The sequence below is a fragment of the Aethalodelphis obliquidens genome, unplaced genomic scaffold (genome assembly GCF_003676395.1).
Source record: "Aethalodelphis obliquidens isolate GAN/ISIS:26980383/991018 unplaced genomic scaffold, ASM367639v1 scaffold13, whole genome shotgun sequence".
Taxonomy (NCBI): domain Eukaryota; kingdom Metazoa; phylum Chordata; class Mammalia; order Artiodactyla; family Delphinidae; genus Aethalodelphis; species Aethalodelphis obliquidens.
Window position 1 is genome coordinate 173,616 of NW_020837957.1, and position 24,968 is coordinate 198,583.

Here is a 24,968-nt window from a genome sequence, read left to right on the forward strand (position 1 = left end):
CCACTCCCCAGCTCAAAACCATCAAATGACTCCCATCTCCTTACCCTGTTTAATCAGAGCCCCAACCATGTTACTAATCTCATTTACCACAATCATCACACCTATACTCACTGTGGTCTAAGCACCCTGGCTCCTTGCTTCCTCCCAGAACACCAAACACGTGAACCTTGAGGACTTCGGTAGCTTTTGCTCTTCTCCCTGTCTGGACCGTTCTTCCTGATTCCTCCAAAGCTGGCTGCACTTTCATTCAGCTCTCTACTCAAATGTCAAGACTACGTACCTAAAAGAGCATACTCCTTATTTCCTCTCCCTGTCACTCATGTCAAGCCGCTATGGAGCAGGGAATGCCTGGCACCTCAAAACACGCTTGGTTAAATGAATTTGGACTGAACTTATCGTGCTTCACTGCCACCCATGCTTTGTGAGGTCACCTCACCGAGGTAGGTATACAACAGACGGAAGCAGAAACCAGGTGAGGCCTGCCTCGCCGTTTTTGAGCCCGTTAGCAAGGGCTCATACAGGAACCCCTTGCAGCTAGCTCCCCCAGCCAGAGCTGGGCCAAGAATGCTCTTTCATTTCCTTGTCCGGTCGGGAACGGGAAGGGGTAAACGCGAGAAAATGAGGCGTGGAGGGGCTGAGGAGGGAGCCTCAGCTCCGCAGCATTCGGTTGAGAGTTGACTGTTATCTATGGCGGTGCTTCTTTTTACTGGATGGCCTGGGGGCTGAGGCTGCGATTCGGTACAGAAAGCTCAAGCGCAGATGAGCAATCGAGCCGGTCTGCCATTTTCCGAAACTAACTCCCGGGTAACCCCGCCCGAGTGTGTACGCATGAAACGGGGGCGGGACTTATTGTGAAGGCCTCGCTCCGGAAACCGCACCCTCGCTGGCGTCCTACCTTCGAGGATTCACAAAACGCAGAGCGAGACTTAACAGTCGGCAGCGAAAGCGCGCACTCGAGCGCCAATGAGAGCGGAAAGAGGGGAAACGCGCCTGAGGAACACTCTGTATGTCCAACAATGATTGGCTGGAGCCGTCCTCTCTTCTTTTTGGTATTGGCTGGACTGCCTTTCAGGTGGGTTTTTTTGTCTAGGTACTTCTGATTGGCTCCTCCTGGGCTGCGGGGGGCAGGATTGGGGATTGTTCATCACGGATTGGTGGATTTGAGCACCTGGCGGTAACTTCCCGAGCAAGAAGCCCGTCCCATCTCTCTGTCCCGTCTCCCGACCCGTACGCTACCTCCTCAACTCTCGCGCACGAATGGTTAAAAAAAAAAAAAGGATGCGAGGCTCGAGCCCGCCAGCCAGGCCTCTAGCTTCTAGCGCGCGCCCTCAGCGAGGACCCGCGTGAGCTGCCCGTGACGCTGCCTGCGCTGTTTGAAATTGCAGAATCCGTTACCAGCTTGGGGCAACTACCGTTCCGGCTGGTTCCGGAGCCCGTGCGTGCCAGGAGGGCTAGTGGCGGTCGTGAGGTGGCTCTAGCCTTTCGCGTCTCTGCAGCCTGGAGACTAGAACCGGCACTTTCGTAGGACGCCACCTCCAATCGCAGCGCTGGCGCGGGCGGAGGCTAAAACACAAGGGTCCTGAGACTGAGGAAAACGCGCCAAGTTCCCGTCGGCGGTGGAGTGAGGAAGACCCCAGCGGTTCGGGTGCCGGGCGAGCGGAGCTGCTTCTGGCGCTCCTTGCCGTCCCGGGGCGGGGACGGGGGCGGGCGCGGTTGGGCGCCGCTTCGGGGATGTAGTCGGTGCTGGCGCCAGAAAGGACCGAGCGGCAGCCCGGGTTCCCGCTCTTGAGAGCGAATGGTCACTCCCCTGCGGGGAGGGCGATCCGGCCAGCTTTTCCGTGGGTCGTGGGCCCCCGCAGGCTCGGGGCAGGGGCTCACCTGTCGTACCCGCCCTCAGCCCGGTTAGACTCGTCGGCGTCACCGCCGCGGACCTCGCTCTGGGCCATGACCAGGTAAGGAGGGCCCGTGGAGGAGGGGCCGGTGCCTGGGCGCCGCGGCAAGTTCGGCAGGAGTCCGAGGGGGCCGCGGGGAGGACCCCGGCTCCCTCGGTGCTGCGCCCCCGCCCAGCTGCCAGCCAAGCCGTCCGCGCAGCGGGCGGCGCCCCCTCCCGCCGCCGCTGGGGACTCAAGGCAGGTGCGGGCTGGGAGTAAATAGGCCAACTCCGCGAGCTGTGGTTCTGCTTAAAGACGCCGCCCGCCCGGCCGGTGCCGCGTTTGACGGGCACGGGCATCATCACCGTCCCGTCATCTTCTCACTTTCTTTTCCGTTCCTAGAGTTTGCGGGATAAGGAGAAGAAATGTTTGCGCTCACGTTGTTCTGTGTCGGTGATTGCTAAATTTTACCGAGCAGTTTAACTTACTTTTTCTCCAAGTATTTAGAAGGGCACGTGTCTTAAACCTTTGTCGAGGATGTTATTCTTGTTTTACATTTTTCGTGAAGTTGGGATTGAGTCGTCCCATCTTACAGAGGAAAAAACTTGAAACTAATGAGACTTAGTGTTCACACTGTCATTTGTCAAGAACATTTAATGTTCTATTGTTTTTTCTGCGAAACTTGATTTAGAGTTACGGGAGAAACATTTTTGATGTAACAACCCCCAATGATAAGGACAGCCAGGAGCAAGAAATGGTATAGCAGAAGATACGGCACCTGGTAAAATGTTATATTCTAGGTAATGTTAATGTTTAATCATTGCTTTGAGGAGCCCGGAGGGGTGGTTTATTGATTAGGATTGATAATGTTATTTCAGCTGCTTGGTCATTGTTTTTTTTAATATATTTATTTAAGTCCGGTTACTCTGTTAGAGAATCCAGTTTCCATCATTTATTAGAATTGGCTCCCAAGGAAAAACCTTTTACAAAAATCGCTAATGCCTAGAGATCCCTGACACTTCAGTGCAGGCTGGTTTATCATTCGTGATAGCATTTCATCAGTAGCATTAGTGGCCAGGAGAGTAAATTGAGTTGGAGGGGGGATGGGGAAATTGGTCGGCTTTCTAGTTATTCCTGAGTTGTCTCAAAAAGGTGGTTTCACTGCCGTGTCTGTCAGTGTTGTGAATTCCCAGTTCAGAGGCAGCCAGGTTTTCGCTTATGCTTAAGGATGAAATTTAGTTCGTGCTGTTAGTCTCTACCTATATTCTATTTTAAAGTCATTGCTGAGTTTTTGGACTCTTAGGTGATTTTCTGGTAATACTCGAGTCAGATAGTAATATCTTCCTAATGAAAAATAGGACTAAAGTGTAAAATAACTACCACAGATAGAGCCTTTTTTTTTTTAGTCCAAAAGTTTTATTTTAAAACAGGGAAGAAAGTTTGCACAAGGCAAACTTTTCTTCTTTCCTACTTAAAGCAGTATCTTAAAAAATTCTATAGTTAAAAGAAGTTTGGAAAGTCAGTATATTTTGGTTTCTAGTGCATAAGAATTTGATATACACAAAGTGCAGCAATTTTTTACACCATTATCCCAACTTTGCGTATAGCTTATTACTTTTCACACAAGTTTTTAGGTGTAAACTTAACACTAGATCTAGGCCTTTCCTTGTATGCAGATTATACTTTAAATAGACTTTATTTTGTATAACTAGAAAAGACATTGGAAGGAGAACTCAGTCACTTCTAGCACTCCTTGGATTTCCCATTCATCCCTCTGTTTCCCACCTTGTACTTAAGAATTAGAGATGATAGTTGCTCAGTGTTTCCTGAATGAACTAATAATAAAGTTTTTACCCCTTGATGATACTACTTTACCATTACTACTACTACTACCAGTAAAATGGGGTCTACTACTAAAATGGGGTATTTTGTGATGTGACCCTTAATCTAATAGCAGGCTAGTAAAAGTTCAGTGTCTTTTTTTTTGTTGTTTGAGAAAGTTAAGGACAAATGGCAACTCCTTCATATAAGCAATAAAACATTGACTGCCTGTTATTGGCAGGCATTAGATTTTCAAATACAAAGTTCTAATTAATACCATTCCTTGGTAAATTTGTTTTCAGAAATGATGATTTTATTGCCTACAGCCGATAACTGAAAACTAATAATCTTTTCTCTGATTAACAGATATGATTGGTGATTACAAGGTCCCTGTATAAATTAATTCTTGTCAACTCCTTGGGATTTGAAGAGAAAATGCCCGGTGTCATACCTAGTGAAAGTAATGGGCTTTCAAGAGGTAGTCCATCAAAAAAAAACAGACTTTCCTTGAAGTTTTTTCAGAAAAAGGAAACCAAGAGAGCCTTGGATTTCACAGACTCTCAAGAAAATGAAGAAAAAACTTCTGAATATAGAGGATCTGAAATGTATGTTATTTTCAGTATATTTCTGTACTTTTTAAGATTCCGCATCAGTGAAAAAGCAGTGAACTTGGATTGATATCTGCAGTCATGCTGACCTGATAGTCCATAGCGGGAGATAAAAAAGCACACATTAGGGAGACAAGTCTAGCAGTGTGTAATAGTAGAAACAGGATAAAACTGGTGGTTCCCCACAGGGATCACATCACAGTTCACATTATAACTCATTTAAATTGTGCTCAGCCGATTAGGCTAACTTCGAGAAATACTAATTGACTAAAATTATTTTTCAATTTAAATTTGATTTTAGTGCAACACACTTTATGTAAAGGTAAAGAAATTCATGGGGGACAGTTACCTGACATAAACTTTGTCTTTGTAGTCATACCTAGTATATGAATTCTCAAACCTGTTGGTGTACAATTGCAAATTATTATTTAAAATAAACTTAAAAATAAGAAATGCTTTTGATACAAATAAATCCTTCAGTGACTGAAAAGAAATCAGAACAAAATGGAATGCTTTACTCCACCAATAGTTGCTCTAGTTGGAGTCTATACTTGTCCGTATTCAGCACATAGGCACTCTGCTATATGACTAATGTAGATTTGCTCCCCTGTATAATTTCCTAATATTTACCAATAATCAGTTTAGGAGATTGTGTGAGAACCTTTTGCTTACCAGCATTCGTGCTTATAAATACCTTGAGGTATTAGAGTTATAGCTAGCAGCTGTAAAATAAATAAAAATGCTGTGAGGACTGTTTGTTAAACTGAGGTAAAAGAGTTATAAACTTGAACAATTCATGTTTAAGTGAGGAGCAGCTGTATAAGTATCTTCATAGACTCTGTTTCCTCTTAATCTTTTGTGAACAGAATCTGACTTAGATAGTGCAGCCTCTCCCAAATATTGTCATATTCAGGTTATTCCCAGCTTTCTATTCAGAGTTAAACTACTTGATTAAAATGTCCTGTTGGCTTAACAAATCATAGTACCAATTCTGCAACTTTCTGCTCTGTAAAATGGGATTAACAGTCCTTTAATGGAATTGTTTTGAAGCTTGTTGAGTGTAATATTTTTAAAGTGCTTGTAAAACTTTTATTCTGGGTGTATAGCAGTTTTTGCACCTGTACAGATTGTCTTAAAATGCCATCTGAATAAAATCCATATACTTTTCGGATCATACAACTTTTGGGAAAAGACTAAATCTAGGGAAGTAATATTTCCACTTGAATTCTACTTCCTTATCCCTTTCTCTTCTTTGTACTTAATAGTGATCAAGTTGTTCCTGCAGCACAGTCCTCAACTGTCAACTGTGAGAAGAGAGAAAACTTGTTACCGTTTGTGGGACTGAATAATCTCGGCAATACTTGTTATCTTAATAGTATACTTCAGGTAAGTTGACAATTTTTCTATATAATAAAACTTTAGTAGGCAAAGAATGATGTAACACTTAATATTTTCTGAGAATTCAGGTTATTGGAGGATTTCAGTTGTCCATAATACTGTCTTTGTCTTTGTAAATAAACCAGAATGGAGTAAAATAATCATGATTCTAAATTGCACATTACAAATTTCTGTTGAGATAAGAGAAAATGATATATTAAATAAAATTGGGATAGCAAAATTGAGTAGATGTTGATTAAATTGAAGATACCAAACTTTTAGTTTTTCTGTCCGATTCCTAATTCTACGGTGATATGTATTGTAACCCTTGGAACTATATCTGTTTTGTGTTGTATCTGATCAGGCTCAGTGCTTTGTTGCACTGAGGGAAGATAGCAGGCTACTGTAATGAAATAGAGAACAATTTTTGACACACATCTTAATCTCAGAATTTTAAGTAATGCACATATGAATATACTCTACAAAAAGCATGATAGTGTTTTAATGATTTTAGGTATATTGTTTGTTCAGTAAATACTTAAGACAATCTCACTTTATAGGTATTATATTTTTGTCCTGGTTTTAAATCTGGAGTGAAGCACTTATTTAATATTATTTCAAGGAAGAAAGAAGCCCTAAAAGATGAAGCCAGTCCAAAAGATAAGGTAAAAAATAAAATTAATGGAAATTCACTTGCTTAGAAATGAAAAAGTAATAAATACAGAGAGGATTTGGGAGGAGAATGACAAAGATTATTTCTCTTAACAAATTACATCTGAGAATTAAATTTCTCATTGGCAATTATTTTTCATTCTTGTGGGGTAAGTAGCTAACTTGATTACCCCCTTTTATAGTGTTTTCTCCAGTCCTCTAATTTACTGTTTACCAGTAAACATTGTCACACACACCACTGTCACAACATATCGTACCCTTTTACCCCGTTATTTATCTGCTGTTTTCAAGTTGACTCACTTTTACTATTTAAATAAATTTAAAGAAACCTTTGACTTACGTAATTAGAAAACCATTATAACCCACATAATAGAAAGTAACCAAAAATATGCTTAAAATTTTTTTAAGTTTATTTTGTATACCTCCAGAAAATTAGTGTTAGAAATTAGATTTAGAAAAGCTAGTGTTGTCTAGTGAGAAAAAGAAGGGGGAAGGTACTTAATTTGTGCAAAAATTAAAATGTTCATGTGTTTCTTGACAGGGAAGTTGCAAAGAAGATTCTTCAGCAAGTTATGAACTAATATGCAGCTTACAGTCCTTGATCATTTCAGTCGAACAGCTTCAGGCTAGTTTTCTCTTAAATCCAGAGAAATATACTGATGAACTTGCTACTCAGCCAAGGCGACTACTTAACACACTCAGGTATAGTCTATTATATAATTTTAGGATTCCAGTTTAGCTCATTCTCTCTTTGGAGGAGAGTGACATGTGAACAAATGGGGGGAATAAAGGCCAAGGAAAATACACACTACAGATCTACAGTGCTTAATATCCCAGAGGCTCCAAAGACTGGAAATTTTTTCTCACAGTTGGTACTAAATTCATTAAATCTGAATTTGTGTGAGGCTGTTTATAGTCTTTATTCATATTTATCTGCAATGTGAATATTCATATTCTTTTCTGTAGAAGTAGTAATGTGTGTAATTATGGGATACTGCCCCTATTATGTTGGTGATACATATTTTACCTATGTGCCAGATTCTTTTTTAATCTGAAAATTCCTGAATTACCAAACACATTTGGTCCTAAGGATTTCAGATAGGAATTATAGGTCTATATTCAAAATACGTTATGTAAAAGAACTGTAAATTCCAAGTATTCTATTTTTGTTGTATGTACTTAGAAGAGAAATATTAGTTAACTGGATTAGATTTCTTTGTAGTATTATCTTAAAAAATGAAACTTTATCCTATATACAGAATAGCCTTATCCAAAATACTACAGGGTTTAAGTCTTTAAAAAATTATTTAATCGTTTAGGTTAGGAATAGACCTAGATGTAACACATTGCCATACATTTGTTAAGAGGCAGTGTAGCGTGGTGTCTAGGAGCAGGTTTGAATCCTGACTTCTGCATCTCTGTGACCTTGAGCAAGTTATCTGTAAATAGTGGTGATATGGTACTTACCTCATAAGGTTATTGTGAGAATTATACAAATAATATAAAAAGTATTTTGAGGGAATTCCCTGGTAGTCCAGTGGTTAAGACTCTGTGCTTTCACTGTTGAGGGCTGGGCTTCGATCCCTGGTCGGAGAAGTAAGATGCCACATGCCATGTGGCAAGGCCAAAAAAAATTTATATATATATGGCATTTTGCATAAAGCATGGTACACAGTAAATACTGTATACGTATTAGCTATTAACAATAATATTTATAAGATCAGAGTATTTATGATAATGAAAATCAGGTTAAGTTTGTTTTTAGTTACACGTTTAGGTAAGGAGTTTCAAATTAGTAGCTGAATTAAATGTTTTTGGACTTTCAAATAATTTATGATATCCCCATAAATGAATTCATTTCTGTATGTAGAGGTGGTTTTTGTTTTGGTATTGTATCTTCAAAACTGGAATAGATGAAATGGAAATTTTTATTTATAGGGAACTCAACCCTATGTATGAAGGATATCTACAGCATGATGCACAGGAAGTATTACAGTGTATTTTGGGAAACATTCAAGAAACATGCCAACTCCTAAAAAAAGAAGTAAAAAATGTGGCAGAGTTATCTACTAAGGTAGAAGAAAAACTTCAGAAAGAGGAAATGAGTGGTAATAACAGCATGGAGATGGATAGTATGAGGCATTGTGAAGACTATAAAGAAAAATTGCCAAAAGTAAATGGGAAAAGAAAAAGCGACACTGAATTTGGTAACATGAAGAAAAAAGTTAAAGTCTCTAAGGAACACCAGTCTTTGGAAGAAAACCAGAGACAAACCAGATCAAAAAGAAAAGCTACAGTTGATTCATTAGATATTCCTGCTAAAATAATCCCCAAGTACATTTCTGAAAATGAGAGTGCAAGACCCTCACAAAAGAAATCAAGAGTTAAAATAAACTGGTTAAAGTCTGCAGCTAAGCAACCCAGCATTATTTCTAAATTCTGTAGTCTGGGTAAAATAACAACAAACCAAGAATCCAAAGGACAGTGTAAAGAAAATGAATATGATCTTGAAGAGGACTTGGGGAAGTATGAGAATGATAATACAGCTAATGGTTGTGGACTTGAATCTCCAGGGAATAATGTTATGCCTGCTAATGAAGTTAAGCCCATAAACAAAGGTCAGTATAATTTATTCTTGGACATTGATAGGTAGGATTAACAGCTGCAGAATTGAATTTTCTCTTCTTAGATCCATATACAGTATACTATCTGGCTAAAGTTTTAAGAGAAATTTAACACAATGTGAACTGGCGTTTCAAGCACTACACTTACATGTATTTTTTGTGTGTATAAATCTCACTAATTTTAAGGTAATAGTAATTTATGTTTATAAACTAGGAGAGTTCATCTTAATGGCAAGAGAATATTTTACCCCTTTATATATACAGTATTTGACATAAACTCATGAAAAATTGCATTTGCTAAATAGTTATACCATACTGGATTTCTGCTTAGGTTCACACAGATCTCAGGGAAAATTTGTAGAACTTACATGACTAAATTTCATCCTTTGGGGTATCTTTAGGAAGGGAGTTAAGAAGACACACATGTGTTGAAACTGTCTTTTTTTAGAGATAACAGTAATTAATATTCAAAATTATCTTTACAGGGAGTTTATATTTCATGAATAAGTCACCTCTTAATGCCAATAAACAAGTTTGAGATATGAAAATCAGCCTTTTAGCCATGATATACTTTAAATGGAATAATGGTTATTTGGGCTGTACTGAAAAATTCGTCTGTATAGATTTGTGTTTTCCTTTTTTTGTTTTAGGTGCAGAGCAAATTGGTTTTGAGCTAGTGGAGAAATTATTTCAAGGTCAGCTGGTATTAAGGACTCGTTGCTTAGAATGTGAAAGTTTAACAGAAAGAAGAGAAGATTTTCAAGACATCAGTGTACCAGTGCAAGAAGATGAGCTTTCCAAAGTAGAGGAGAGTTCTGAAAGTAAGCAAAATTGGAGGCTTGCATGGACTATGGAATAATTAGAGTTTTCCTCAACAAAACACAGTCTAATAAGTAGCTTGTATAGTTATTAAGAAAAAACTTTTATGTCTTTGGTATAATAAAATCTTTCTGCCTGTATAGCTACACTTGTCAATAGTTATTAGCATTTGGAAAATTCTGGCATCGTTATTTTTTTACTTTTAATTTTTTTTGCGGTACGCGGGCCTCTCACTGTTGTGGCCACTCCCTTTGCGGAGCACAGGCTCCGGACACGCAGGCTCAGCGGCCATGGCTCACGGGCCCAGCCGCTCCGCGGCATGTGGGATCCTCCTGGACTGTAGCACGAACCCATGTCCCCTGCATCGGCAGGCGGACTCTGAACTACTGCGCCACCAGGGAAGCCCTGGCATCTTTATTTTGATGTGTAGAGTATGTTATAATGGGAAAATGAAATGCTTTACCAAGTTAATTTTTGGGTACCTGAATCTCAGAGCTACTGAGGATATTTTTGTTAACACCATATTTGAGCCAGTGTTTTTTCTTGTATGAACCACAAAAAGTGTAGTAATGCCATGGGAAGTGATCATGAGACTGGTTTACTTGTTCAGATAATGTAAATTGACTATTAAATATAAAGTCTTTCTCACATGGAGTCAGAGGGTAGGGCTTATATTGATTTTGCTGTCCGTGACCTCAATATTTTTTGGCTGACCAGATATAAATATTTAGAGGTATGTGCACTGTCGATGAACTTACAAGTTTGTGAAACTAAAAAAAAGAAATCTCTTTAGTTATTATTTGGGGAGGATTAGTCAATTAAAATTGTATGCTAATTCTGAACATAAAAATTTGTGGCTTAAGTTTTTAATTTCTGACAGATTTTTCATTTGTGAGTGACAGGATTCTCTTGTGTAGTTTCTCCAGAGCCAAAAACAGAAATGAAGACCCTGAGATGGGCAATTTCACAGTTTGCTTCAGTGGAGAGGATTGTAGGAGAAGATAAATATTTCTGTGAAAATTGCCATCATTATACTGAAGCTGAACGAAGTCTTTTGTTTGACAAAATGCCTGAAGTTATAACTATTCATTTGAAGTGCTTTGCTGCTAGTGGCTTGGAGTGAGTATTCTAAAGTTTTGTTCAAAATGCTACGATAGTAAGGAAACAACAGTACAATAGTGTAATAGAAACTACTGAAATGAAGTAATTTACAAATATTGCCTTAGAAAAGTTTATTGTTTTCTTAAGTTTCCCTGTAAAAACGCATCAAGTTTAAATCCTTCTGGTATGAATGCATATGATTTGTTCACACATTTTTCATTTTCATTCCTTATTTGATTATTTTAATTAATTGATTAAAGCAGGGAACAAATTTCATACATACATCAACATTTTTTTGAGGTGAGCAAAAGAGCAAAATTATTTTAGTTTTAAGGTAAGTAAGCCAGGAAATAAAACTAGTCTGAACAATTTGAGAGATTCTTCTGTAGTTGAAAATTTAAATATCTGAAAGGAATAATAAATATTAAAATGCCAGTTACATTTTAGATAGTCTGACTTTTTCTGACATGTATACATGTCATTGTAGATTTTATTCCTTTCTATATTAATCAGTTGTTTGAAATTACCACGAGAGCTTACCAGTAGCTCTCCACACATTTTCTTATGCCAGAAGATGACAGGGTCCTTTCTTTCAATGGCTTTTTCCTTTGCTACAGTACAATTTTATTTTTTGTCCCCAAATCTTGGTTGTAGAGACAGACTTCACATTAAAATGACTTACTAAGTATAAAGGAAAAGGATTTTGAAGATCAGTGTTTTTTTTTTAATGCCATTTATTTTCTTATTGCACAAAATTAGGAAAATAAAGAAAATTAAGGGGGGAAGTGCCATATATCCTTCACAGAAGCACCTGAATATTAGTACTTATTTCAGTATTCTTTGTGTAAGTATTATACAAAATTGGGGTCTCGTTTTTTACTTTGTGTTTTATTCATATGAGCAGTAAATATTAAGGGTTCATTCAGACTTACTTGGTTTCACATTGGGGGTAAAACTGAATATATATGAAGTGGAATCCCAGAAAACCTTTTTTTTCCCCCCTTCCAAAGGTTTGATTGTTATGGTGGTGGACTTTCCAAGATCAACACTCCTTTACTGACACCTCTTAAACTGTCACTAGAAGAATGGAGCACAAAGCCAACCAACGACAGCTATGGATTATTTGCAGTTGTGATGCATAGTGGCATTACAATTAGTAGTGGGCATTATACTGCTTCTGTTAAAGTCACTGACCTTAACAGTTTAGAACTAGATAAGGAAAATTTTGTGATCGACCAAATGTGTGATATAGGTAAGCCAGAACCATTGAATGAGGAGGAAGCAAGGGGTGTGGTCGAAAACTATGACGATGAAGAAGTGTCGATTAGAGTCAGTGGAAATACCCAGCCAAGTAAAGTTTTGAACAAAAAAAATGTAGAAGCTATTGGACTTCTTGGAGGACAAAAGAGTAAAGCAGATTATGAGTTATACAACAAAGCATCTAATCCTGATAAAGTTGCCAGTACAGCATTTGCTGAAAATAGAAATTCTGAGACTAACAATACTAATGGGACCCATGAATCTGATAGAAACAAGGAATCCAATGACCAAACAGGCATTAACATGAGTGGTTTTGAAAACAAAATTTCATATGTAGTGCAAAGCTTAAAGGAGTATGAGGGGAAGTGGTTGCTTTTTGATGATTCTGAAGTGAAAGTTACTGAAGAGAAGGACTTTTTAAATTCTCTTTCCCCTTCTACATCTCCTACATCTACTCCTTACTTGCTATTTTATAAGAAATTATAGAGTGAGTGTATTTTCCTTGTGTATATATTAAACAGACCTGGACAAACATTGGTAAATTGATTACATCAAAAAGTCTTTAGCTTATCTTTTGAAGCTATTGGATATTATTGGTTTCTCTGGGTTTTTATATAAATAGTAAAAATTTGAGTTATTGAAATCCATGTTAATTTTTAGAATTCATTTTCCTTAGTGGAGACTAGTGATTGATGCATTAGCTTCTGGGAACAAACTTGTATAGGTTCTTAACTGAATTATTCAAAATGGAAGCATTTAAACACTTTGAATTTACACCTATCTTTTGTGTTTGCTTTTTCAAATAAAGTGCTTGTATTTGTATCTCCATATTTTGGAGTACTTATCTACATGATGTTTATAGGTTCTGTGGTTTTTCAGCTAAGAAGCAGAATCTCATTTCAGTACATTTAGTTTTGTAAGTCATAAAGCCAGATCTTGGATGGGCTGTATTAGAGGCACGTGTATGTATTCACAATAGTGCACATTTTGTGCCTTCAATCACTTTGAAAAGCGTCTCAGAAAACCTGAAGAGTCAGTCCTCTTCTATCTTCACAAGAATTTTATATGTATTTATGAAAATGATTCTGTACCCTAGTAAATCTTTTTCAGTGTGGACTAATTTGTATCTCTTCATAGTCATACTCTGCACGATCTGTATATAATGCATCGAACTTAGAGGTGTGACCTTAAATTTAACTTTTTTAAAAAAACCAGGAGGTCAATAAAATTTAAACTGCTTAACAACTGTGTATACAAATGCTTGAGGATTTTTTTACTTGCATATTTTTTACCATAAATATAGCTGGATTCTCTTAAAAAAGTGTGTGTATATACACATACTATACACACATATATATACATAGAAGAGAATAAACATGCATAATTACCTTTAATAATACTTTCTGACATTTGGAGGTGAAGAAATTGTATTTCAAATAGGAGAAATTGTGCTTAGTCCATCTAAATTGTCATACCTAGATACCCTTTAGACATATAACTATGGAATCCAAAACTGGAGAACTTAAGGTGAGGCTTTGGGCACACAAAAAACTTGGTCATATTTTCACTTTAAATATATTAAATTGGTAAATGATCGATTATGACTTGTTAAAGGACATTCATGATATTAAGAATATGAAATATAATTCCAAAGAATAGATAACTCTTGGAATAACACTGTTATACACTACTTCAACAAATAAGAAAGAGTACCTGTCAACTAATAAACTACACAGTTAATGTCTTACACATTCTTTCACAAGATGGTGTGATGTAAAAAGTCACAGTCCTTGCCACTTTCTATGTTCAGGATCACTAATGGAACTTTTAAAAAGGAACAGCCCTGAACACTAACCATAAGCAGCTGAGGGAGTAGGAGTCACTAACAGAACTTTTAAAATGAAACAGCCTTGAACACTACTCATAAGCTTCTGATGGAGAAGTTCTAGGATAGAACTAGGGCTTCTGTAACACTCAAGAGACAGCCCAGAACTATACTAGTTAAGAACTAGTGTAGATTTCTGATACGAGAAAGTTTGTTTTAAGAAAATTGAAGAACACGGTAAGTTAGGAAGGAAATGTTCAGTTACACCAGTGTTTTAAGAGAGGAATCCTCTTCTGATTTCACGTCAGACAATTAGTCTGATAATTAAATCGTAATTATATAAATCTTAAAGTTCTTGATATTGTCCCTGAGGTGACAATCCAAACTCTTACACAGGTGTAACTTTATGAGAAATTACCTAGGAATTACTTAATATTCTTCCCCCCACCCCCACCCTAAAGAGGGAGAGAGTATGTAAATAAGTTACCTTTTCTTTTCTGTTTGCTTTAAAGAGTTTCCGTTCTTGACTCTGCCTTTCCTTACTGACCATCTGGATCCTCTGTTCCCAAATATATATTTTTGAGGTTATGCTTTTCTGACTCCTAGTTCACCTGTTGTGGTCCACCTGTAGACTCACCTGAAAAACCTTTCTGTGATTCGGTCTTTGAATTGATGTAGATAAGAGGAATCTGAGATAATACTGCCTGTTGTAAAGGTAGGCTGGAGCGGGGAATATTAGCCGTCACATCTACGCTCTCAGGAGAATGAAGGTACCATATTCGATCAGTTCTTAAGTGATTCATGTAAGTGATCAGTAGATCAAAGGGGTAGATTACAAGTGATACCTTTCTATAAGTTACAATACTGCACAAAGAAAAAATGTTCAAACACTTCAAGAAATGCACTTCCTTGGAAAAACTTGCCAAATAATTGAAATATATGTTGGGAAAAAACCTGCATTAGTCTTTCATATCATAAAGTTACAATTTTAAATTAATTAGCTCTTAATTAACAGCTAATTTTACCTTTTATACATACACTTTGTAAAATCTATACAAGTATCAAAAAATAACTATACCTTATTCAGCTGGTAGATTAAAATCAAACACCAGCTCTCTGTTATTTTTATGGGGATGTAAGATAAGTTTAAAGCAGATTTCTAATTTACCAGTTTAGAATACTAAAAACTGATGAAGTGACTGTCTTGTTTAATTTAAAACAGGAATCATTCATTTTAGTTGCTACGGGTCTGCTTATACTACTATCATTACTATAATAAGACTGAGAGTCAAACTACTGTCACTGGTATTAGCTATCCCAGTATGTAATCGTTGTTTATAGATAGAAGTTATCAGGTAAAGTTTCTTCTGCAATTCTAAATCCCTTTTTTGTGTGCCTAAATGGAAAATACCTTAGAAACCAGTTTTAAGACTTTACAAACCAGTTATCAATAATTTATTTCCACCCATTAATTTATTCATTTATTTAATTTTGGGGCTATTATCTGGGCCCATAAAGTGTCAATTATGATTTTCATTTTGCTATTTTTGGAACTGTTTCTTGAATCAACTAACTTATTCTCTGCTTTTGTCAGTAAAAAAATTTTTTTTAGTCTCAGTAAAATTAGTGTAAACATTCACATATTTAATAGTACCTTTAAAATAAGAATTACTACATTTAAAATGGTTCCAAAACGAATCTATAAATGGTAATATAAATTAAAAAATACAAACTTAAAGTAAATAAATTTAACATTAGCTATGGTATAAATAATGGTAAATGTAAGTGTACCTTTGAGTCATTAAAATGTCTTAAAAAAGATAACAGCATATTACCAGAACATTAGAAACCACAGCCATGATTCTCAAACTTCAGCGATCGCCATTTGATATTGTTTGGCCACTGCATTCTTCCATGAGTAAATTAATGCTATAATTTCCAGAATTAAGTCCCAAGTCTTTTTCAAAAGTTCTTAAATTCTTTTCACACTCAATGTTGAATACATGGCTTTTTTCAAATGAATAAAACAAGTGCATTTATATTAGAGATCCATTTTGCGCAGGCTCATTCGACTGAAGGAATCCCTGGAGAGAAAATGAAAGGATATAGTTATAAGTAAACAGTTTTTATATAATCCTGTAAAATATGTTTACATGCTTTCTTTCTGCCAATTATCTCAAAGTTTTGCCACCAAAAGCTTATTGACTTTAGAACTTTTTTGCCACCAAAGCTCTTTTAACACTTCAAGTTACATGCTTATCCTACACACTCTGCCTTATATATTCTAACTTGTAGAGTTCTCTATAGATTAGAAGTATATTATAGTAAACACTCTATCCAAGTCCATTGATCATTTATTCATTTGTCCAGAAGATATATTAGATATTATGATTAAACAAGAACTAAGGGATAATGGGAGAGATTTAAGGAAAAGATTTACTTGGGGTTATTAAAAGGCAAAATGCAAGTGTTTTACTTAAAATATTAAATTCTAAGTCTTAAATCAGTGGTTCTCAATTTTTGGGGATTTAGGTCCTTTATACACTCTTAAAAATTGAGGACCCCCCAAGGAAGCTTTTGTTTATGGATTATATATTGATATTTACCATATTAGAAATTAAAACTAAGAACATTTAAAATTATTTTATAAAATAACCCGTCACATGTTACTGTAAACAGCACTGTTTATTAAAAGTAATTTGCAACAGTTTTAGAAGAGTGGCATTCTTACATATTTAACATCTGGCTTAAAAAGCCTAAATTCTTTTTTTTCTGGTACGCGGGCCTCTCCCGTTGCAGAGCACAGGCACCGGACGCGCAGGCCCAGTGGCCAGAGTTCACGGGCCCAGCCGCTCCGTGGCATGTGGGATCTTCCCGGACCAGGGCACGAACCCGTGTCCCCTGCATCGGCAGGCAGACTCTCAACCACTGCGCCACCAGGGAAGTCCCTAGATTCTTAATATCTGCTTCTGCATTCAATCTTTTACATGGCACGTAGTCTCTGGGAAAGTCCACTGTACTCTCATGAGAGAATGAGCATGAAAAAAATATTTGGCATTAATATGAAAATTTGTTTTGACTCAGGAACCTCCTGAAAAGGTCTGAGGTACCCGTTGCATGGGTCCCAGATTATACCGTGAGAACCACCATCTTAAAACTTCCTAAGCTTTCTGCAAAATAATATTCCAGATTTTGTAAATCAGCAAAATAAAAAGTTCAAGTTCTATGGGAATTTTATTTTCTAAGTGCTGAAGAAATTAAGACTGAAGAGGATAATTCTTCAATACTTCTTAATGTATTTTCCTTTTTCCTTAAGCTGGTTTGTTTTGCTTATCTTTCCTGCCATTAACGTGAATAGTCTCTTAAGGTTTCCAATCTCCAGGAAAGGAGAGGACAGGTACAAAGAGATCATGTTCAGCTTTGAATCCTGAAGCTTGGTTTTTTCTTGGAAAATAGCAGTCTTAAAAGAGTGTTCATCAAGAAAAAGGATTTTCTAAATTTCAAAAAACTGCCTGCAAATATTAAGAACTAAAGCTTGGAGGAATAACCATCAGAGAGGAAGGCAAAACTCAGGGTAATGGTGTAATGGAAAGCTTCTTTCAGATAGGAACAATATTGTCCATTGAAAGGAGCTGGAGAGATTTGATGGAAGTGAGACTACCATTAGAAGACTTCCTGACTACTCCAGGGACCCAGCACCCCATCCCAGGACCTCTGACCAATGACTGTAAGACTGGCGGAGGTGGGTAGAGCAGCAAGAAGTAAGAAATTCCAAAAAGATTGAAAGGGAAGCCCAAAGTGGAGGGAACTAGAGTTGTTTCCCATCAAGAATTTCAAGAGGAAACCACCCAGGTGTCTTGCATCACTGTAAGGATGGTGGAAGCAAAATATAATATATTCTGCCAGAGAAAGGATCTAAAACAGGCCTCCTCGTCTCCTGTTCCTGTAGATGGTCTATCTACATGCTCCCTGTAGGGGACAAGACATACCAAGCAGGCACTTGGTATACATTTTCAGAGGCCTAGAAGTACACAAATATTAGATCACTGAAGAACAGGGAATATTCTCATTTGATCAAATAGCCAGTTAAACTTTCTTCTGTAGTATATTATACTTTGCATTTACATTCCATTTATATAAGCAACTTCAAAGACCTTCCAAATATTAATTGATCAGGTAAGTACAATTTAATAGCTTCACTGCCATAATTCAAAGAAAAGTGTGGTAAAATACTGGTGCCACAACAATTCAATAGATGTATGTACATTTGGATTTCAAAATGCAAAGAAGGCAGTTTACATGCCCTGTCTGGAATTCAGGGGTTAAAAGGATAAGTACTGTCCTTGGAACTTCACATGCCATTTAATTTCCACAACAACCTCTTCAAGGTATTATTTTACAGAGGAGAAATCTAAGATTAAATGATCTGCTCAAGTAGAATTATGGTCAGTTGTAGAAAATTCCAGGTTACTTCCACTTCTAATTTTATTTGTCACAATTAGAAAGTGAAGAAAAATAGTGAAGTCGTCTTGATACTCAGTGGGGTTATCTGTTTTAATACAAATCTAGAAGAACATACTCTATACTATTTACTGTCAGGGATAAAGGAAATGAATACCTGGCTTCAAGTATATTCTAGCAAATTCTCTCATAGAAATACCAGAAAGTGTGACAGGACATTAAAAGGAACAGTTCTAGGAGGCCAGACTTATTATGTGTGGTTTCCTGGTTAGTACGAGTTCTTAAAACAGCTTTATTATTCTCTTTATTACAGAAAGAACTGACTTTTATCTTGTAGGCTGATTCAGGTATAGATGATGAAAGGCTTACATAAGTTGAACTTGTTAGGTTTCAGAAGACAATATTTGAAACCATTTAATAAAAGTTAAATAAATTCACTTTTAAATAGTTAAAGCAGATTTCATTTTTCTGAAGATATCCAAAGTAATAGAAAAAATAAGCATACCTGTGGCAGGTAACAGGTAATATTGCCTTGTATAACTGAGGGATCTTTCTGTTTATCAGAGGCTGTAGGGCCTCTTTAAGGCGATGATAGTTTCTCTCCAGTTCCCTTTGATACTCCTTTTGATCTGGCCCAATTAAGCTCTTATTTTTTCTTAAGGCATCCTCACACCTAGGAAAAACAGTGTATTATCAAAAGAGTTCTTCTGGCATACTTTCAGGGCAGGCATATATATATATATATATTCACCATGACAAGGACATTGAGTTTTTCGGTTGTATGTAAAACATCCTCTCTTGCAATTAAGTTTAAAGCAGGGAACAGATGATCAACAGAGTTTCTTTAAAATCTAACATCCGCTTCCAGTTTTCACAGTTGAAAATTATATATACTTTAATATTAAATCTGACACCCTTTTTTCCCCCACATATCACCACTAGACTAAAAGTTCTTTAAGGGATGTAACCGTACTCATTTATGTAGCAACAATGGCATCTCGTACAGTGGTTTGCCTTTATTCAAATAAATGTTTCTTAACAACTGAATAGATCTGATAATATCTTTTATCCAACTTATTCAGATATTTAAGAAAAAATATCTGGACTCCAATAGATAAATGGAAAAAGCGTGTTTTAAAAAAAGTATACATATCAATACTTGTAGAATGCAGCTAGAGTGATACTTAGAGGAAAACATATAGCCTTAAATGCTTATATTAAGGAAAGAAGACTAAAACTGAAGAGCTAACAAGCAACTTAAAAAGAACAGAATAAACCCAAAGTATAAGGAAGGGAATAAAATTTTAAAGTATGATAGCTCTATACTAAAAAATGCAAAAGTTGGTTGTCAGAAAAATCTAAAAAAATAGACTAAGCTCTGGCAAGAATAAATGAGAAACGGCCAAGTATCCTCTTCTAGAAATAAAAAATGGGACATAAATTCAAATACAGCATAAGTTTATAAAGGCACAGAGGATATTACGTACAATTTAATGCAAATAAATATGAAATTCTACTTTTCTAGATCAATTACCAAAAACATTAAGCAACAAATATGAATAAAATTTATTAAACAAAAATATGAATAATGCTAAAACCATCAAATCAGTCAAATCACAAATCTACCCACAAAGAAAACATAAACATGCAAATTCTACTAAACATTCTAAGGACAGATAATCCCTTTGTAACACAACTATTCCAGAGTATATAAACTATTCCAGGGTATAGGGGGAAAAAAAAACTATTCCTGAGAAGAGTTTCAAACTCATTTTTCAAGGTTGGGATACCAAAACCTAATGGGGGCTATAAGAAAATACTTGTAATTCAATCTCACCCATGAAAACAGTTGCAAAACTCCCAAACAAAATACTATGAAACTGTTCTAACACCATATTACATCCCTACTCCCCACATACAACCCACCTGATAAAATTTTAAAATTTGTCATGATAAACTTTTAGCATAACTACAAACAGGTAGGAACTTGTTTCACCTAATTAAAAATATCTACAAAAACATGAAGAAAACATTATACTCAATGACGAAAAAATTTCTTTTAGATCAGAAACAAGAAAATGATGTCCTCTATCACTATCCCCATTCAACACAGTAATGGAGGTCCTAAACATTACTGTAAGAAAGAGATTCTACAGACAAATTATTAGAATTAACAAGTGAATTTGGCAGTATTCTCATGTAAAGCATATAAAATTCAACTACATTTCTGTATGCCAGCAAACAGAAAATATAATTTTAAAAGATACCATTAACAAAAGTATAAAAATATTAAATACCAAAGAATAAGTCAAAAGATACGTAAGGCCTCTACAAAAAAAATAAAAAAAAAAACATTCAGAAGATCTAAGTAAACGGAGAAGTATACTGTATTCATGGACTGGAAGAGTCAATTCTCTTCCAGTTGATCTATAGATTCAGATTCAGGTTATTATTTGGGGTGGGGTAGAGGGAGAGATATATTGATTCTAAAATTTGAAATTTATATCAAAAGGAAAAGGGCCAAAAGTAGTCCTTGAACAAAATGAGAGGAACTGCTCTATCATATATGGAAGTTTATTATAAAGCTGCAGTAATTAAAACACCATAATATTAGTTCAAGGAGAGATAAGTAAACAGTGGAAGAAAACAAAGATCCTAGAAACAGATGCACACAAAGTGAGCACTTGATGTGTAATAGTGCAAAGCAGTGGAGAAAGGCTAATCTTTGAAATAAGTGGTGCTGGGTCAACTGCACATCCATATGGGAACAGAAATCTGACCCCTATCTTACATCATATATTCAGTTACCAGTACAGACAAAAGTCAAACTGATCCCTTCCTTGAACCATATACAAAAATCAAATTTAAGCAGATTTTTTTAAAAAGTAAAAAGGCCTTTTTTGCCTTCTTGCCCTTTTGTTTAGGCTATATTGAATTTTAGAGATACCATTATATTGACTTTTTAGAAGTCAACATAGAATGTTACTCTGACCTCAGGTAAAAAATTTCTTAAGACACAAGAAGCAATAGTCATAACAGAAAAGACTGAATCATTTAACTATATTAAAGTTAACAACTTCTGTTTATTAAAAAAAAGGTGCTAAGCCCCAAATTCAGAGAAGGTGTCTATGATATTTACAAATGATAAAGCATTACATATCCAAGAATATGTAAATACTCTTAGAAATCTGTAAGGAAAAGAATCCAATAGGAAATGGCAAAAAAAACCAAAAAAAAAATAACTTGAACATACAACTTTACATCTTGCACATGACAAGATGTCCAACCTCACTGGTAATCAGGGAAATGCAAATTTAATCCATAATCACATAATCATTTCACACCCACAAGATTGGTAAAAAACTGTCAGACAATATCAAATATTGGTGAGGTTACATAGCAATAAGAACTCTCTCAAACACTACTGGTGAGAATGTAAATCTGGCTTCACACTTTGGAAAAAGATGTGACATTATCTGGTTGAAGTAGAACCTATGAACCAACAACACTACTCTTGGGTATATAAGCCCTAGGCTATCTCTTGTACCTCCAGAAGTAGGTAAAGAAATATTTGAATAGTATTCTTTGTAACTAAAAAACAACAAAAAACAAAAACCAGGAGACAGCCAAGATGTCCATCCACAGAAGAATGAATAAATCATGGCACATCCATTCAATGAAACATATAAAATAAATAAAGCAACATTTATTACAGCAATATCTCACAAACATTAAAAATAGCAAGTTACAGAAGAATATGTACACTCCATTTATAAAAGTTAAAAAAACATGCAAAACTAAATAGTGTAATAGGGGATATATTCATTTATGATAAAACTATGAAAACAATAAGGAAAATGACAAATATGAAATTCATGTAGTGGTTACCTCTGAAGGAAGGGAGGGTGATAATATCAGAAAAGGGCATGTGAGGAGGGATCTCAAAGCAATGATAATGCTCTATTTCTTAAAAGCTGGGTGGCAGGTACATGACTTTTTTCTCCCTATTCTTTAATAGCAAATGTTATAAATACTATTTTGAATCTACTCGAGATTTAATGAAAACAAGTTTTAAATGCTAAGCCCCAAAATATAAAGAGTAAATACAAGAAAAAGTGTTTATTGTTTTTAGGAATAAAAGATTGCAAATTGAAGTACCATTTAAACTGATTAACAAGAAACACCCTATTTAAATGGCATTACTTAAAGTAAGGTGTACTGTGACTAGTACACTTGCATTCTTGGCACTGTTAATATTTAGAACCTTTTTGGAATAGACTACATATGAGGGGCCAATAAAAATGTTTATGTACTTTGGCTCAGTCATCTCATGCTTAATATTTTAATTCAACAAAAGAAAAACGATACATTTGTTAACTATACCACACTTAAATTCAACATAAATTCAGACATTTGATGAGATAATATAACTATTAGAATAACAGTTTTAACTTTAATTGAAAAATAAGAATTTAAGATAATATGTATATTATAACTGAACTATGGTAAAATATATATGCATATTGGCATAAAAATATATACACACAAAAATTAAAAAGGCAGTATTGGCTATGACTTGTAAGGTTTATATCATGTAGTTTGTTTTGTTTTTTTCCTTTTTGTAATTTAAAAGGAGAAAACCTTCTCTGTGGTAACCCTTAAGAAGACCTGCAGACTACAGGACTTCATTACCCTATACTAAATATACACAAAGAGGAGGACATTTGTTTTAGAATCGTAGTCATGGTAAAAATTCCAAAATAATAGCAAGAAAATAAGCATCTATTATTAAATGTCTATGACCTAAAGAAGTATGTATTGTTTCAAGATCATCTGGCTCACAAGCACAGCAGGGATATTTTGATTCTTATTTGAAACCTCCCAAATAATAAAATTAATGTTAGAAATCAATTTTTAAAAAATTTTTATTGGAGTATAGTTGATTTACAATGTTGTGTTAGTTTCATGTGTACAGCAAAGGGAATCAGTTATTCATATACATATATCAACTCTTTTAGATTCTTTTCCCATATAGGCCATTACAGAGTATTAAGTAGAGTTCTTTGTGCTATACAGTAGGTCCTCATTAGTTATCTGTTTTATATACAGTTGTGTGTATATGTCAGTCCCAAGAGAAGTCAGTCAATTCTACAAGTACAAAGCAGCTTTCTTTCTTTTACTATGGCAGCTCATCTATACCATACATTAGGAGCTATGTATCCTATAACCAAACCTATAAGGTTGTCTAGCTCAATAATCAGATTATAAAATCCCAGACTTCCAATGAAGCTATCTGAAGTTTTTAAAAGACATTTACCATGTTCACGCAGGAGAAACTGACAGAAATTCATGACAGCTGTTGCAGTGAGAATAAGGAAAATACTGTCTCAAGAGACTTGAACAAGTTAGCATGCCTCATATTTTCCTGACGACAAAACTGATATAAAGTAAAATTCTGTCTACCCCAATAAACCCTTTCAATGAATGATTTGATAAGGGAAACCATAGTTCATAATTTGATAAGAGAAACCATAATAGGGAGTCAAAGACTGGATTCTGACTATGGTTCTGATGCTGCTTTGTTAAGTGACAAGTCATTTACTTAATGGTACACAAGGCCCTTACAATCTAATTCCAACCTACTTTCCCAGTGTTTGACTACTTGTTTTCATAGATTGCACAGTTCCAGCTTCACTAAACTATTCATCTTTCTCAGAACAGATTCTGAACTTTGTTCATGCTGGTTTTTTTGTTTGTTTTTAGTATACCCTTCCCCCTCTTTTCTGCCTGAAAAACTAATATTCATCCTTCAGGGTCCATATATAATGTTAATTCCTGTGTGAAATCTTCCCTGACATCATCAAGTAAATTATCATTCCCTCTTTTGTGCTCATAGTGTTAGTAAAGCAGGAATCAGTATCAAGTTGATGACTATTTTCCCCTATTGTTTCAAAATTTAGTATTTACTGGATACCTATTTATTACATGCCAAGTATTATTTGTGAAGAAAAGAGTTAACAGCAGGCCTGAGCCTGCTATCCTTAGGTCCTATTTGAAGGCTGGCCCTTGGTTACTGTCTGGGAATTTGGATTTGGGAAGGGTTCCTATCATACCCAGAAGATAAGAGTGGCTCACTGTGCCTGAACTATTTATACAAACACTATAGTTTCTGCTAAATACCTGCTTTCCTTTTGGGAGTCTGGAATTTTGGTACCTGTCAGGGAAAAGGTGCTTACATGACCAGCCTCCAATAAAAATACTGGTTGGCACTTGAGTCTCTACTGACCTTCCCCGGTAAACAACATTTCACATATGCTACCACAACTCTTTGCTGGAACAATTAGCACCTCCTATGTGGCTGCACTGGGAGAGGACCCTTTGAAGCCTATACCTGGTTTCCTCTAGACTTCACCCCCTGTGCCTTTTCCCTTTGCTGATCTTACTTTGCACTCTTTTACTGTAACAAATCATAACCAGGTCTACAACTACATGCTGAGTCCTGTGAGTCCTCCTAGCAAATCATCAAAAC

At 36.0% G+C, this 24,968-nt stretch overlaps 2 protein-coding genes and 1 long non-coding RNA gene across 10 annotated transcripts in view; 1 reads left to right on the forward strand and 2 right to left on the reverse strand.

The window, feature by feature from the left end:
- LOC113624298 (uncharacterized) overlaps positions 1 to 989 on the reverse strand; it is a 28,343-nt gene extending 27,354 nt beyond the window's left edge. Inside the window, exon 1 of the long non-coding RNA XR_003434292.1 lies at positions 896 to 989. This is a non-coding gene — a long non-coding RNA (uncharacterized LOC113624298). The remainder of the gene's footprint in view (positions 1 to 895) is intronic.
- On the forward strand, positions 945 to 13,403 carry USP1 (ubiquitin specific peptidase 1). 5 transcript variants are annotated; one of them, XM_027113951.1, is made up of 11 exons: positions 948 to 1,072; positions 1,386 to 1,952; positions 2,563 to 2,671; positions 4,059 to 4,297; positions 5,566 to 5,686; positions 6,238 to 6,342; positions 6,891 to 7,051; positions 8,288 to 8,967; positions 9,624 to 9,794; positions 10,710 to 10,911; positions 11,904 to 13,398. In XM_027113951.1, the coding sequence occupies exons 4-11, from the start codon at positions 4,128 to 4,130 to the stop codon at positions 12,637 to 12,639; spliced, it is 2,346 nt and encodes a 781-aa protein (XP_026969752.1). In that variant the 5' UTR covers positions 948 to 1,072; positions 1,386 to 1,952; positions 2,563 to 2,671; positions 4,059 to 4,127; the 3' UTR covers positions 12,640 to 13,398. The 5 variants fall into 5 exon arrangements, with proteins under 5 accessions (XP_026969755.1, XP_026969752.1, XP_026969753.1 ...); XM_027113952.1 differs by having other exon boundaries at positions 949 to 1,072; positions 1,497 to 1,952; XM_027113955.1 differs by lacking the exon at positions 948 to 1,072 and adding an exon at positions 11,653 to 11,737 and having other exon boundaries at positions 1,457 to 1,952; positions 11,904 to 12,009.
- Positions 13,404 to 15,601: 2,198 nt separating this feature from the next.
- The window catches only part of DOCK7 (dedicator of cytokinesis 7), a 211,059-nt gene continuing 201,692 nt past the window's right edge, over positions 15,602 to 24,968 (reverse strand). For 3 of the 4 annotated variants that reach the window (XM_027113944.1, XM_027113945.1, XM_027113946.1), the window contains 2 exons: positions 18,945 to 19,112; positions 15,602 to 16,062 (listed from right to left, as the gene is read on the reverse strand). In XM_027113944.1, coding sequence (XP_026969745.1) covers positions 16,020 to 16,062; positions 18,945 to 19,112 — 211 coding nt within the window. In that variant the 3' untranslated portion in view covers positions 15,602 to 16,019. The remainder of the gene's footprint in view (positions 16,063 to 18,944; positions 19,113 to 24,968) is intronic. The other variant, XR_003434290.1, reaches the window with a different exon arrangement.